Source organism: Lynx rufus, unplaced genomic scaffold, assembly GCF_022079265.1.
Source record: "Lynx rufus isolate CCGP_SWC_20201006 ecotype Redwood Valley unplaced genomic scaffold, mLynRuf1.p SCAF_20, whole genome shotgun sequence".
Classification (NCBI taxonomy): Eukaryota; Metazoa; Chordata; class Mammalia; order Carnivora; family Felidae; genus Lynx; species Lynx rufus.
In genome coordinates, this window is record NW_025814835.1 from 14,279,970 (window position 1) to 14,296,129 (window position 16,160).

The 16,160-nt window shown below is 47.8% G+C and overlaps 1 protein-coding gene across 2 annotated transcripts in view; it reads right to left on the reverse strand.

Annotated features, from left to right (window-relative positions):
• Positions 1-7,272: 7,272 nt before the first annotated feature.
• ZCCHC2 (zinc finger CCHC-type containing 2) overlaps positions 7,273-16,160 on the reverse strand; it is a 63,622-nt gene continuing 54,734 nt past the window's right edge. Inside the window, exons 13-15 of one of the 2 annotated variants that reach the window (XR_006963268.1) lie at positions 10,316-11,806; positions 9,206-9,350; positions 7,273-8,892 (exon numbers count right to left, since the gene is read on the reverse strand). Coding sequence is in view for 1 of the 2 variants with exons in the window: in XM_047086157.1 (XP_046942113.1) it covers positions 9,283-9,350; positions 10,316-11,806 (1,559 nt within the window). In the remaining variant the exon portion in view is untranslated. Of the gene's footprint in view, positions 9,351-10,315; positions 11,807-16,160 lie in introns of both variants that reach the window. The other variant, XM_047086157.1, reaches the window with a different exon arrangement.

Genomic DNA, 16,160 nt, shown 5'->3' on the forward strand with positions numbered 1-16,160 from the left:
TGCTCCTCCGTCAGGCAAGCTGCCCTCCCTCCCCTCACCCCTGCTGTCCCGAAGGCAAAGTTCAGCCACTCACCTTTTCCTATTATCATAAATCCCCCGGAGTCGAGTCAGATGTGGCTTCCCTGTAGGCCTCGCTGCTCCCGCATCGAGCCCAGCCCGTAAAAAGACAGCTCCTCCGGTGGCCCGGGGACTTTCTTCCGTCCCCCGGTGGCGTGAGGCTCAGGGGTGGCTTGTGGACCGGGTGGGGGCCTCCGGGGACCTAGCGGGGACCAGAGGCCGCGGCCGCCGGGAACCAGGCCCGCAGGCGCGGCAGCGCCCCCTGCCGGCCGCGGACCCGCGCTCAGGCCCGAGCGGGAGGCGACGGAGGGACGGGAGGAAGGAAAGGCCGCGGCGGTGGAGCCAACGCACGGTCTCCGCCGGGAAGCCCCGCTCTCCGCCCCCGCTCCCTACGGCGGTAGGGAGGGTCCCGCCGCTGCGCTGCGCACCCCCAGCCGAGCCCGGCGACGCGGCTTCCCCGGCGCCCGTCGGCTCCCGTTCCACGCCGGGCCCGCTCAAGCCCGGCGCCCCCGGGTCGCCGGTCCCTTTCCCCCTGCCACCCCGCGCCCCTTCTCTAGGAAACATCGGCCCAGCCCGGGCGACCCCCGCACTGGCCGCGATTCCTGATCCCTGCTGCACCTGCCAGTGATGGCCAATTCTTTTTTTTGGGGGGGGGGCTCATTAAGGGCACACCCTCGCTCTCTCCATCTTCGGGTACTTCGGGGTTCTCATTCTCAACCTTCTTTGAGGGCTCTGCTTTGCTCCCACTCCCCAAACTCTTCCCAAACAGGAACTTCCGTTCTGCAGATCTGAGTTTGGGTAAGGAAGGGCGAGTCCAGGGGACCTGTGTTTTTATTTAAACCCTTCAGGTGACTGCAGCAGGTGATCTTTGAGACCAGCGCGGGACTAGCACGTGTCACTAAGCGCCACAAGCTCACCAGTGAGCAAAACAACTCCTGATTTTCTTGGCGACCTGCTTCTCCCGCCTCCCTCCCAGGTGCGGGATAGGCCCGCTCCTCCGTCTTCACCGCGCGCCGTGCCAACCATTCCACACAGGGCCCCCGACATGACATTCCCCCCGCGGGCTCCCGCTAGCTCCGCCTGCCGTCTCAGCTCCTGGCCCGACACACACCCTCCGTGGCAGTGTGTCTTCCGAGACCCATGTGTGGTCATGCGGTTCTCTTTGCCTTGCCAAGTCTCCCCTCTTTGCCAGGGAACATCGGACTTCGTCCTTCTCGGCCCAATGAAGACGTTGTGCCTTTGAAAATCCTCCCCCAGTTCTTGGCAGGCGGAGTTCACCTCTCCAGTCCCTGTGATCCCACGCTTGTCACCCCGTCACAGCTAGTTGCGCCCCTTAGGACCCTCTGAGGTCCCAGCCAACAGGTGTTTGCTAAGCGGCTGCCTAAATGTGTGCAGGCCTCCTCAAGCACCAGATGCTTTTATTGAGCTAAGAAGACACAGCACCAAAAGGACAGAGTGTAAATTCCTACACTCCCACGTTGGAACCTTAAAGACCTTGGAAAGTGCATCTTTATTTAGAGGAGGTCGATAGAGGTCAGGGGTACACAAGCTTTTTTTCAGACAGATTGTAAGGATTTCAGGCTCTGGTGTAACTGTTGAACTTTGCCAATGTAGGACGAAAGCAGCCGTCATGACCCGTACGTGAGTGGCTGTGTTCCAATAAACTTAATTTGTAGACGCTGAAATTTGAATTTCACATACTTTGCACGTGTCAGGGACCTTATCTGTGGACCTTACGGGTTGCCAGTCTGAGAGCTACGTTCAACCCCGTGTCCTCTGGCACAAGACTCGGTATATATGAGCTTTATTTTTTGACTCAAAGGCCCCGCAAATGAAAACTTTACGAGTAGAGAAGAACCCAGAAACGTCACGCTAGAGGGTAAGGAGGAACAGAAACTACTCTTCAGGTAGATGGCATACAGCCAGAACTGTTCGTGCTGCCATCTAGAGACTGGGTAGCCTCGCCTGAGGTCTTCTCTCGGAACTCTTACCCCCCAAGGGCCCAGAAAACAGTCTCCCCTCCCATCAGCACACGGAGACGGCTGGGGTTGGGGTTTGTGCTCCTGACCACCCGCAACAAGGCCTTCAAATCGGTTAAGCCAAAAGTAAGTGTAAAGGCAAAGAATTAGAAAACTTTGATAAACCTTTTAAAGTGAAAAAAGCAAGCTTCAAGTCACAGAATCTTGAGATCACTTAGTTCAATTTCTACCACCCTTTCCCAACCAAGCACTCAGCGTTCAGATAAGAAAAAGAAAGGTCTAGGAGGGCTGGTTGCTCTGAGGTGACAGAGGCTAAGACGGAGCCTGCCTGCGAGTCCCCCTTGTCCGATCCTGTCGCCGGAAGCCCCGCAGAATCACACTGACGGGCCTACAAAAATCCGGTGACGTGGGCACAAAGCAGCAGAGACGCCCAGGAGGGAGGGCCGCGGGTTCCAATCCCACTGTGTCACGCAACTGCTCTGTGCCCTCGGGTACTTGGCCTCCGTGCCATCTCCCCAGCTGCAAAGCGGGGCAGAACACCTGCCTCCCAGGCTTGTTGGATGCTTACGTGGGCTAACGGTGTCTTGGCCTCTAATGGGCATTAAGGCATTAGCAATCATGAATTCCTTGAGCACCTACTGTGTGTCACATTTAGCTTTATGGATGTTGCCGGATTTAACCTTTGCAACTATTTTACAGAGTGAACATTATCTCCGCTCTGTTAAGTAAACCCGAGAAAGGTCACGTGTGCCGTGGGCGGGCGCTGGAACAAAATCGCGACGGACGCCGCCTCTTACACAAGTGTGCGTGAGGAAGGCACCCAGCGTGCAAGGGACGTGCCAGGTTACAGCGGCGGGCCTGCCTTTCCCGCTTGCCCTGCTGCTCCATTTCTGCAGTTCTGTAGGCTTGCGATGAATGGAATATTTGCATAATGCTCAACTTATCGAGACACCTGGGGATAATTTAAAGCTCAGTTTTTCAAGAGAGGTATTTGCATGTTTAGTGCACGTAGGTGAGAGCTGCTGCTCCCCAAATTTATCTGAGACAGGCGGATGCTTAAAGCCCAGCTCTGAAAATCCCGGGGTTTCCCATCTCCGAAAACCTTCCCTCATCCCACGTCTTCAAGTCCCTCGGCGAGACACAGAAAAGACACGTTTGGACTGACCGGGCCTGGGCTCCGTCCTCTCTCAGCAATCCAGGGGCCCCAGGGTGGTCTCTCTCATTTTACAAGGCTGAACAGGTCACTGCCCCTGGCTGAGCGGAGAAGCACCAGTCGGGGGCAGGAAGCAGCACGTGAGATAGAGCACCAATGTGAGGCTGGGGCCGGTCGCCAACGAGGACATCGGCGTGTCTGTGGCACTCACCGCTTCTGAACCCCGAGTTCCTGACCTGTAAGACTGGAAGGAGGAAGATCCCATACCCTTCACATTGTGCTGCCCAATGAGCACAGGGGAAAGTGCAGAGGAAACTGTGAAGTTCCAGCAGTACTGGATTAAGATGTTTGTGATAAATTGAGAATGCGGTCGCTGAAAGAGGAGACTGCTCAAGTTACATTTATGGCCAGCTGCCTGCATTCTTTACGGTTTTGGGCACAGGCTTACAGTCTCAAATGTTTTCTGTCTTACGTTCAATTTTCTCTATGTTAGGTCAGTGGGAAAGAACATCCGTTTGCTTGCATTGTCCTTGTCTCCCACCAGGTGGCGCTGCTTCCCAATTAGCAATTTCTTTTGGTGACGGAGGCTGGCTGAGACCTCCTTTTACAGCGGATTAAGTTGGAGCTGCAAGACGAAGAAAAAAAAATGAAGAGCCACCCGGCCCCCCACCTCACCCCACCCCACCCCCCAAATTTCAAGTAGCAAAACGGGATCTGAGGATTAACAGCTCTGGTGACCGAGAACTGCTGTCACTGCACAAGAGGTAGATTGCGGGAAGAAGGGTCTTTGATGCCGTCTGTGACGTGCCCCAGTCTCCAGAGTAGAAAATTTCGAAGCCTACAGCCTCTGTGTTCCCAAGATGGACAGACATTTGCAAACACACACAGAGGTCAGGCAACATGTACCCACGCTCCAATCCAGAGGGCTCACATTTTTCAAAGGAGGAATGCATTTAAGAATTAGGTCAGTGTCTCAAGATACTTGCATGTTAACAGGCACAAATGCTGTGTTGTAAGCAGTGAACAAACGCTGACGTTAGATGGACCTTCGGAATCCAAACTGCTTAAAGCCAATGCGCTAATGGGCATTCTCTGGGGGACAGCGCTGCCCCCCTGTGCATGGTCCTTGTGATGGGTACACCTGAGTTGACACCTGGGACCCCAGAGCCCTTCATGCTCATAAGAGACGGCCCCTCTGCCCCCTCACCACCCGCCCCCCAAAAGGAAGGTCTGGAGATTCGGTGACCACACTTAAAGTCAGAGCACCCCTCTTCCTCACTTACTCCCCCACACCTCATTTCTCTGAAAATAAATGGCCCTTTCTGTGGGGTGGCCGGGGTGGGGGAAGTCAGCATTTTTCTTTATTCTTTGGAGATGAAGCAATGGAAGGGTTATGGGGTCGAACTATTGTCACTGCTTGCCTCCATTCGGCTTCACTGCCTTAACAACCTTAGAGTGCTTTTGTAACCAGTATGTAGAATTGAAAAAAGATGTCTTCCAAGCTCAAATGGATGATGCTTTTAAGTACTAGATGCTACCTGTCAAAAAAAAAAAAAATATTTTACACTGTGCTTTCATCTTTCTGGAACCTTGTCAGAAAAATTTGATTTTTAGCACTTACGTGAAAAGTTAAATGTGATCTGCCTTGTGAGCGAACTTATTCTACTCCAGTATCAAATAATCAGAACCGCACGATTCAGCCCATAGCCGCCATTAGTTGGTAGGCTCTCCGACTAGAGTTAATTTTTGAGGACAGTGAATATTTGGGGTCTTTTATCAGTGGACAGAGCTGAAATAACTGAGTCCAACGTAATGCAGAACTGTGTTTTGCTAGGTTCCTCACCACCCCTTCCTCCTAGATTCAGTTCCCCTCAGCGTTTCCAGGTGTCTCAACCGGTGCAATTCTCCTGTTCATCAAAAAAGAATTCAACAGACATCGGCGTGCCTCCTTGGCGCTATTTCATTATGTTCGAACTTTCGCACGTGTGATTTCATTTGACCCTCATGGCTATAATTTAAAATAAAGTCTCATTTCCTCTCTGGGGAAAATAAAGCTCAGAGGCCCCAGGCTCCTTCCCCTCGCCTCCTTCTGTCCCCACTTTTCCCGCTGCCTCACCGGTGCCCTAACCAGCCTTCGAACGGCCAGACTTTCTTTCCTCAACCATCCACGTTTCTTTAAATTCGTAAAACCCTGGATTGTGAGGAACTTGTTCTGCGAGCGTGCCACAAGGCCAGCAAACATTTCTAATAAATTTTAACTTGATAAATGAGTGATGTCTTGCCATACGAGTCGTACATTCGGCCAAACACCACATGATCGCAACCGAGTCAATGGTTCCTGAAATACACTTTGATATATACAAGTGCTTTGGATTACAGGCATGTTTCCGGAATTATGCTCGCGAGCCAAGTTTTTACTGTGCCATCATTAACGTGTTCTTCCTCTACTTGAAACTTGGTAATTCCTAATTTTTCAACTGACCTCAAAGTCTCCAGCTTGACTCTATTTTACCTGTTGAACCACACACCTCACAACTCTTTCCATATGATCCATCTCCTACACCGGCCTTCGTCTCCTCCTCCCACATCCCCGGCCACAAAACACAGTCGCTTCCATTCCCGAGCCTTGCCTTGCGTCCCCTCTTCTACACTGGGACCATCCGGACCCTGCCCCTCTCCACATTCCCCTCCTCCACAAAGCCTGACATGGGCTCTTCCAGGGTATGCTTGGCCCTCCCATGCCAAGCCTTCCACGGCACCGTCACCTCCATGCAGGAGGGTGTCAGGATACGGACTGAGGGACTGGATGCTGTCGGCACGAGTGTAAACCACTTGGGAAACAATTTGGCAAATCCTGGAAAACTGAGCATTTTTGTGTGTCTTACAACCCAGCACTTGGCACTCCTGGATTTATATCCTAAAGAACCTTCGCACGCACGAACCAGGAGATGGTACAAACACGCTCCAGTGAGAGCAAAAAAAAAAAAAAAAAAAAAAGCACCCACATGTTTGTGGACAGAATGGAAATTGTGTGTTTGTGTTTTTCCCCCATGAGACACAACAGAACAGTGGAAAGTTAGAGACAATGAATACACTGCAGGAATGTAACATCAGGACCCCAAACCAGTAGAGACAGTCATGCAAGACTACGTACGAGACACCTTTTCCATAAAGCTCAAGGAAAGTAGTACACGGTGTGTGAGGGAGGAGAATGTGACATGTGAGGGGAAGGGCATGGGGACGATAAAGTTTACAGTCGTGGGTTCCTTGGTGCAGCGGCAGAAAAGGAGGGAGGAGGGGACACAGGTAAGGACACGGGCAGCCTGCGCATTAACGAGAAGGTGGCTTACGGCTTGCGTGTCCCACGTGTAGGTGCACGGGTGCCAGCCGAAGGGGAGAAGGGGAGGGCTGGGGCCTCGGGAATGCTGTGATCATTTGGAACCCACCGTCCGAATGGGGCCAGAGGGGACATTCATTAGATGCCTCTGGACAATCGTCTGCTGCCTGGTCAGCTGGAGCCCTTGAGTGCCCACTATTGCATGAATGCTGGGGGACAACCATAGGACAGACAGGGCCTGGGCCACGCGACGAGACCTCAGGGACCGCCACCAGACGTGACTGTATGGTGCACACGAGGAAAGGGTCTCCCTGTAAATTACTGACTGCGTAAAAACGGACTGGAGACTGGGTCACGGCCAACAGAACCGGTGAAATAAAAGCTAGTCAATAACGCACGGAGAGTCGCCCGGAAAAACACCATCGTAATGAATCTGCGAAAGCAAATCGTGTTCTCTACACTTTGGGGGAGGGAAGCCTCAACCAGAAACACAGCTCTGGGCACGCGGCGTGCGCTCGGTGGGCCCGGAAACACAGTCTCTCCTCTTCGTGGTCACACAGGTGACCTCCGAAGCAAGGCCGCTGGAGAAGAAACTGAAGAACATCCAGGTGGTAAAGAAACTTTGGGATTCGCCGCCCCACGTCCCAGGGGAAAACGGCTCGATTCGTGAAAAAGAAAAAACAAATCACCGCGTGTGAGGCCCTCCTCCTTTTCATTTTTACAAAATCTGCAATAAACCACAATTCTTAAGCTGTTTTTCATTTTTTTTATTGCTGTTAATTCAAGGAAAAAGGGTTGCATAAAATCCAATCTGTTCTAGAAATATAAGTGGCCTTTCCAGTACATAACATTTCAAATATCAAAGTATATGGTAAACATACAAATAAGGAGAAGGTAACATACCTCCTATATACAGTACAGTATTTTAAATCATAAAATAAGCTCCATAAAGTACAACTGGCAAGTGGTTCCCAACACGGCCCATACGTGGCTCATCAAAACTCTCACTTGGAACAACTCAACGGCAGCTTAGCAATTAATTTAATAATGTGGTCCAAAAATACCCAGATCAAATAAAATATATTTAATCAAAATAATTTCCTTTATGCGAACTTTCTTCTTTAAATTAAAGCTTTCATCTACCCCTTGACACCCACCCCTTTCCCTTCCCCCCAAACTCCCACCCTGAAAGTTAGTTTCAAAATGTACATTGCTGTTATAAATATAAATGCTACCCATGAAGCATTAAATGAAGCTTCTCTTTTCTTCAAGTTTTTCCTTTTATCTAGCAATCTGTTGGGCTTCTGAACCCAGACCAAGTATTTAAGTTCCTCTGCTGGGCACTGACACTGCCCCACACGACACGAATCTATCCCTTCTGCTCTGTACTGAGGAATGGGAAAACAAAACCAGCCCGACCCTGAACCCCTGACTGTACGGGGGCAGATGCTCATCGCTGTTGAATGCAGCAGTTCCAAAAATACACCCAAGGCTTCCAGATAATCTCAGTGCACTTTAGGAAATCAAAAATTACCTGGAAGCAATTTAGTACATAGATTGGCTTTAAAAAAAACTTTTTTTTTTTTTTTTTTTTTGAAAACAGCAGCATTAAACTTAGTGACAGGACACAGACATGCTTACTACTGTCTGAACACACTCGGAAGCCAGTCTTTCACATTATGATCACGCAGAGTGGGAAACTTATCAAAGTGACTTTGCGACGAGAGAGACGGGTTAGAGAACGAACCTGACTTTCGCAGAAACCAGAGCTTCCGCTCGGACTGCAACAGACCACACACATCTCGAACACAACGTATCACTGCTACAGTCGGCGTGAGAAAAGAAGCAATCTTTACTCCGGTAGTGTCTCTTTAGCACGACATGGTGACAGACTACAAGAGAGATCAGCCGTCGACTTTCATCACAGACACAGACACAGACACACACACACGACACTCACACGTTTGTTCACTTTATGTCTCTCTGAAGCAACAGGCTAAAAAAGTATGACGAAGTAAAAACTTTTTTTGTTGTTGTTTTGTTTTTTTTTAAGAAAAAGCTCTTTGTCCGCTTCATACATCATATTTTTTCAGTTTCATATGGTTTTACTTCTTCCGCTCTCTTCCACTTAACTTGAATTTTGATTTGGACAACAAGCACTGCATATATGTATTTACGTGACGCTGTTTATTACATATATACACACGATTTGGGGAACTTGATTTCTCCTCTCAGATGAAGGTGAAGCACTTCACCCTGGATTTACAGGCCACAGGAAAGGGGGTGGCGGGGAGACGTGTGTCCTTTGCGGTGAAAGTGAGAAAAGCTGGGAAGAAGCAAAGTTTCTCTTTTTCAAAACCATATGACTGTCACCAGTGTTGTAAAAAAAAAAAAAAAAGAAAAAAGGTCAAATACACAGTTTTAAAGATTCAGTAAACATTGCACACAGCAAGTATTCAGTGTAAAAAAAAAAAAAAGCACAGCAAACATTTTCCTTTTGATAGTTTGGAGGTTTAAATTACATGTATCATACAGATAAGCCTGTTGTTGAACCAGGAGACCAGAGGCTCAAAAGCAACGCATTCTTTTTTGTTTTGGACATCAGTACAACAGAAATGAAAAACCCCAAGTGCATAGAAATCTAGGAAATGTATAGACAAAGAAACACAAACAAAATACCTTTCCTTTCCTCCCCTCCACACCCCACCATGACTCCCCAACACGTCAGGGTATTAAGCAGTCAAGCTTTACGCGTTTCAGTCTGCAGAATCCAACGTATCATTAGAAGGGGGGAGGGGAGGTGCGTATCTCAGTCTGTAAGTGCCTAAAACGGGAAAGACAGAACTGCTAAGTCACTGCTTACAACGCAATGCATCACAAACCACTACAAGATAACAAAAGGGCATGCTCGCCAGAAGGCAGCTTCCTCCGCACTACTATGGTCCCAAATGGCACACAGGATTACCTTCCAAAGTAAGAGGAAGTTTGTGCTTTAAGTCCAACCTAAAGCTAGCAAACCCAATCTTCCTTTCAAAATGCCAAATACACATTCGCACTTCAAGACTTCTTTTCTGGATGAGACTTGGCAAAACTGACAAAAGCCAAATCCAAGTGAGAGAGAACAGTCTGACGTCTACGCTGAGTTTGTGATCTTACTCCTACTTATTTAAAAACATCTTTCTTGTTCCTGGTGGCGAGAACATTAAACGGAGTTCAAGCTAACTCCCTTGCTCCCAAACCAGTGCTTAAATATTTTGTTCCTTAAAATGCATTAAGCATCTTTTTTTAAGCATCTGCTGGGAAGGGAAGGGGCAGCGTGGTGGGGGGCGGGGGGGGGGGGAGTGTGCATGGGGCCAGCCGGCTGTGCATACGTGTACCACACTATAACTAACAATCATACCTGTCGGGTGACTAGAATTACTTCCCACGTCTTCCTATTTAAAAACTTCGCTTACTCTACAAAACAGGACTGTAGCTTAAAAAAAAAAAAGTGCTGCAAACAAGAGATCTGCTATCATGTGACACAAATTCCCATTATATTCCTTCAAAAGTGCCTCAACGGTTCTTAGGCTCTCACTGGAAACTGAATTCCTCAACTCCCTCGCGCTGGGTGGCCCGGGTCTACGCTATGTTTTCCCATTTGCCTCTGAACGATCTGTCACCGAAAGCACACCATCCGTAAGTGAGCACACACTAGCTCCTTCTGCCACAACAGGCTCCCCGCGCTCAGTGAGGTGGGGAGAAGCGGGCACACTCAAAAACAAGTCCTCTGGGAGCTCTCATGATTACCTTGTTGACTGGCCTCCATGGATGACTGCTTGCACTCCTGTGCGTAGTGCCCGCTTACACCGCAGTTGTAACATGAAACGTTCCCGTTCTTCTTGGGCCCCGAACCACTCGTGTTGGCAACTACGTTAGGTGCTGGATACACAGGGTAGAATCTCCCAAACCCCGCCATTTGTTGCATGCCGTAGTTGGCTTGGCTCCCCATGACCGGGTCGTGCACCAGGCCGTTCGCATACGGAGTCTGAGGCAGAAAAAAAGGAAGTTGGTTTCCATTGCTCTGATGTGCTTGGTTGAGGTAGCTGCCGTTGCAGATGGATGGCAGAGTAAAGAACGACGGGACTCGGTACATTGGTCCGGGCATCGGGTTGGGATAATAGTAACTGTTCAGCTGAAGGCTGCCGTTGGTCCCGCAGCTGCACCTTCGCCCGCAAGAACCGCAAGGACCCGAGCCCATCTGCTGCGGCGGCAATACTGTCCCGTTAGCGTTCGTGTTTCCCACAGCGCTGATGTAAGACGTGCTGTCGCTCTGCGCGGTGCTGTGTGTCAAAGCGGGGCTCGGGCTGGGGGCGGGGCCTGGGGTGTGGGTGGGAACCGCGGGAGGAACCGACTGGGCCTGACTGATGCCCGCACCCGCGGACTGGGCCGACGCCGCCGCCGTGCTGAGCACGCTGGAATTCTGGCTGGGCAGCACGCCGGCAGCAAGCGGGGAGCCCGGCAAGGTGTAGGAAGCTGGTGGCTGTGCGGCCGAAAGGCCGGCTGCTGGGAGAACTACCTTCACATTGGTAGGCTGAGGGACTGTCCCAGTGTTTCCCTCGATTTGAGGCACCATTTGATTGAGTCCTACCACCTGGGATGCAGATTTTGCGATGGGGTCCGTGGTAGCCACAGGAGATCCCGGAAAACTACCTGGGCTATGGACAGGGATAAAGGCAGTGTTTGGTGATCCGATGCTCAGACTCGCGGGTGGCTGCTGCGGGATGTTAACCGGGCAACTCTCGGAGGACCCCTGTGGCGGCGGCAACTTTAGCCTCTGAATTGTCAGGTGCAGAGCAGGGGCGCTGCTGTGCGGGAGGAACGCCGACGGAAGAGGTAAAGGGGAAGCCAGTAATTCGAGGTGTTTTTCGGATTCTCCGGTAGAAGCTGTTGGCCCCAGTATTCCAACAGGGGTAGAATTCGTGGACTCCCTTATTGCAGAAATTGCAACGGGACTGGGAACGAGCATCCCTATTGTCTTGCCGTCAGCGGATTTGGGTGGAGGGACGACAACGTCAGACTTCTGGGCACCATTGTGCATGACACAGTGTAAAGTTGGCATAAAAGAAATATGCTGATACTTGGGCGCATGTAGGGGGTCTCCTAGAAGGCCTCCGTTGTCGCTTCCTAACGAAGCAATCTGAACAGGTGGCTTGACACTGACGGTCTGGTTGACAGAACCACAGCCTGTAAACCTGGTTGTTGACGGATTCCCAGAATCCTCAGAATTGCTGTCTGTGTCTAAGGAAAACAAACACAAACAGCTGTCAAAGCGGAACTCCGATCTCCTGCTAGAAATAAACTTGAACTATGTATCTAAAATGAACTCTGAAGTTTGGAAGTGGAGGAAATGTGTCCCTCGGTTACCTGACAGCCAAGAATTTTTGGCTGTCTATGGACTTCGTTTAAAAGAGAATTGGGACAAGGCGAAACCACGGAGATAATAAAAAGACCAGTGGTTGCCAGGGGTGGGGAGTTGGGGGGGAGAGGTGAAGCACAGGGGATTTTTAGGGCAGTGAGAACTATCTGTAGGGTGTCATAATGGTAAATGTAAGTCATTATACATTCGTCCAAAGCCACCGAACGTGTAACAACCAAGAATGAATCCCCAGGTAAACAATGGGCTTTGGGTGAGAACAGTGCGTCAGTGGAGGTTCATCCTTGACAAAAGACGTATCACTTTAGTGAGTGGTGCTGATAATGGCGTAGGCTATTCATGTGGCAGAAGCATATGGGAAATCTCGGTACCTCCCTCTTTATTTTTTACTGTAAACCTGAAACTGCTCTAAAACAATTAAGTTTTTAATTAAAAAAAAAATCCATGGAGAGATCAGCAACAAAAAGGTTAACTGGAGGCTGAATGAAGCACAATACAAAGACTGAGATTTATTTGGTATCACCTGATTACTGAGAAAAGGACTGGATATTTTTTAACCTTCATCGATTTTAGGCAATTCACTTAATTTATATTCTGTACTCCAAACCCAAGGTCTTCACAGATGTCTCCTGTACATGACACAATTTAAAGGAGCTCAATCACAAGATTGCATTTAACCCAAATATCTAGAGGAAGGGAATGGAAGGGAATGGAAGACAATGGAATAAATGCTCTTACTCTTAAATATTTCAGCGGGGAAATAAAGCCACGACTATAGTCATAACACAAATGGTGTTAGAACACAAGAAGCAAGACAAATGTAAGAGTGCTGCCATTTCTCCAACAGCAGAACCAGTGAAGTGGCAAATACAAAATTATACTTCATACGGTGTTATTGCTGCAATCACTCTTACGCTTGTATACAGAAATAACTGCAATCTAAACTTCCCCTGGATTTCCTGACTTTGGTATAAAAAGGGCAAAAGAGAAAGTCCAGTTCACAGCATGTAAACATCATAAACCCAGATACTGCAATAATATGTATGGAAACCATGCAATTAAATATTGTGCCTATTTCAATGTCTTTTTGCTCATAAATACAGGCAGAACTGGACAATGTACTTAAAATGTTTACATTTATTAAGGTAACAGTAGCTATAGTCAGCTGTTAAAAATTTTTGAAACAATACTAAAAACAAATCATTAACAGCAGTCTTTCTCAAGAAAGGTTAAACAGAACCTGCCTACTGACACAGAATGTCAACCGTGTTATTAGCTCAATTACTAGAAAGAAGAAATTCAATTTATCAGTAAGTGGTTCTAGTATAAACTTCCCTTAATAACTGAGGTGCTTCTTGCTAAACTTTTTTCAAAAAAGTATCCAAAAATTAATAACTTATCCAAGGCATTTTATCTGTAGCTGTACCATCAGAGGAATACACAGTAAAAGATAAACATTTCATGGACCCACGAACACATGGCCAACTAATCTTTGACAAGGCAGGAAAGAATATCCAATGGAATAAAGACAGTCTCTTCAGCAAATGGTGATGGGAAAATGGGATGGAGACATATAGAAGAATGAATTTGGACCATTTTCTTACACCATACACAAAAATAAACCCAAAACAGATAAAGACCTAAATGCAAGATAGGAAGCCATCAAAATCCTGGAGGAGAAAGCAAGCAAAAAAACCTCTCTGACCTCTGCTGTAGCAAATTCTTACTCATCATATCTCCAGAGGCAAGGGAAGCAAAAGCAAAAATGAACTATTGGGACCTCATCAAGATAAAAAGCTTCTGCATGGTGAAGGAAACAATCCGCAAAACTAAAAGGCAACCGATGGAATGGGAGAAGATATTTACAAATGACATCTCAGATAAAGGGTTAGTATCCAAAATCTATGAGGAACTATCAAACTCAACACCCAAGAAACAAATAATCCAGTGAAGAAATGGGCAAAAGACATGAATAGACACTTTTCCAAAGAAGACATCCAGATGGCAAACAGACACATGAAAAAATGTTCAACATCACTCACCATCAGGGAAATACAAATCAAAACCACAAGGAGGTACCACCTCACACCTGTCAGAATGGCTAAAATGAACTCAGGCAACAACAGATGTTGGCGAGGATGTGGAAGAAAAGGGTCTCTTTGGCACTGTTGGTGGTAATGCAAACTGGTGCAGCTGCTCTGGAAAACAGTATGGAGGTTCCTCAACACGTTAAAAATAGAACTACCCTACGACCCAGTAACCACACTACTAGGTATTTATCCAAAGGATGCAGGTGTGCTGTTTTGAAGGGGCACATGCACCCCAACGTTTATAGCAGCGCTATCAACAACAGCCAAGTATGGAAAGAGCCCAGATGTCCATTGACAGATGAATGGATTAAGATGTGGTGTGTGGGGGCGCCTGGGTGGCGCAGTCGGTTAAGCGTCCGACTTCAGCCAGGTCACGATCTCGCGGTCTGTGAGTTCGAGCCCCGCGTCAGGCTCTGGGCTGATGGCTCGGAGCCTGGAGCCTGTTTCCGATTCTGTGTCTCCCTCTCTCTCTGCCCCTCCCCCGTTCATGCTCTGTCTCTCTCTGTCCCAAAAATAAATAAAAAACGTTGAAAAAAAAAAATTTTTAAAAAAAAAAAAGATGTGGTGTGTGTATATATGTACATATGTATACACACACACACACACACACACACACACACACACACACACAATGGAGTATTACTCAGCAATCAAAAGAATGGAATCTTGCCATTTGCAACAATATGGATGGAACTAGAGTGTATTATGCTGAGTGAAATTAGCCAGAGAAAGACAAATATTGTAAGACTTCATTCCTATGTGGAATTTAAGATACAAAACAGATGAACATAAGGGAAGAGAAGCAAAAATATAAAAACAGGGAGGAGACAAAACATAAGACACTCTTAAATATAGAGAACTGAGGGCCCTGGAGAGGTTGTGGAGGGATGGGCTAAAAGGGCAAGGGGCAATAAGGAGGATACTTGTTGGGATGAGCACTGGATGTTATATGTAGGGGATGAATCAGTGGATTCTACTCCTGAAGTCATTATTGCACTATATGCTAACTAATTTGGGACATAAATTTAAAAAAATAAATAAATAAACATTTTTTTAAGTTTATTTTTGCGAGAGAGAGAGAGAGAGAGAGAGAGAGCGCGCGCACACATGTGCACGTGCTAGCAGCGGAGGGGCAGAGTGAGGGAGACACAGAATCTGAAGCAGACTCCAGGCTCTGAGCTGTCAGCACAGAGCCCGACGTGGGTCTCAAGTGGCAAGCTGTGAGATCATGACCTGAGCTGAAGCTGGACGCTCAACTGATTGAGCCACCCAGGTGCCCAAAAGGTAAACATTTAAGTCCAAAGAAGATGCAATATTTTTCAGGTGGTCAACTAAATTTCCATTTGAATTGGGCTTTCTTTAAATCTTAAGTCATAGTAAATGGCCCCATGAGTTTAAATGATACCAAGCGGTTTTCTGAGCACTGTAAGGACTCATGTAGCAAATCAGGGATGGTCTCTCCCTTTTTTGCACTGGCTTTGAAAAGTATAAAAGTCTTGAAACAAAACCGCATAATGACCAACAGAACAACAAAGTCACATGCTTTTTAAAGCAACCTTTTTGTGTACTCAAAATTCTAAAAATGATTAGAGTTTTTTATCACAGTGGACATCTCCCCCCCTGCTGGTTTTAGATATTCCAAATGATTCTTCATTTAGGGAAGGCTCATTTAGCCACTTGATAACTGAGCCTATCCTAAAAAGGGCAAGTTCTGCCATCTAAGCCACCAACTTGCCAAATCTGACGACACGAAAGGGAGGCTGCAAAGTAACCCAAGGTACAGATGCACTCCTCACAGTTCTCAAAGAGGCCAAATTGCACTATTGGCGTAAGAACCCCAGGATTACTGGTACGTCCTCCAGAATTGGGCATGGCATGTGAAATGAAACACACTGAACGCTGGTCTATTCTGGAGAAGGCATAAAAATTCTCTCATTTAACCTTCATAATAGCTCTAGGTGGTTATTTCCTTTTTTTTTTTTTTTTTTCTTTCACAAGAAAACTGCAGACCAGAAGTACATTGTTGCCTCAGATTAGCAGAACTGGGGTCTGTAGAGTCACTGTACACTATGTCTGATAGGACTTCACAACAGCTGCACAGTAAAGATCGGTTTTATTTGTATGTGAT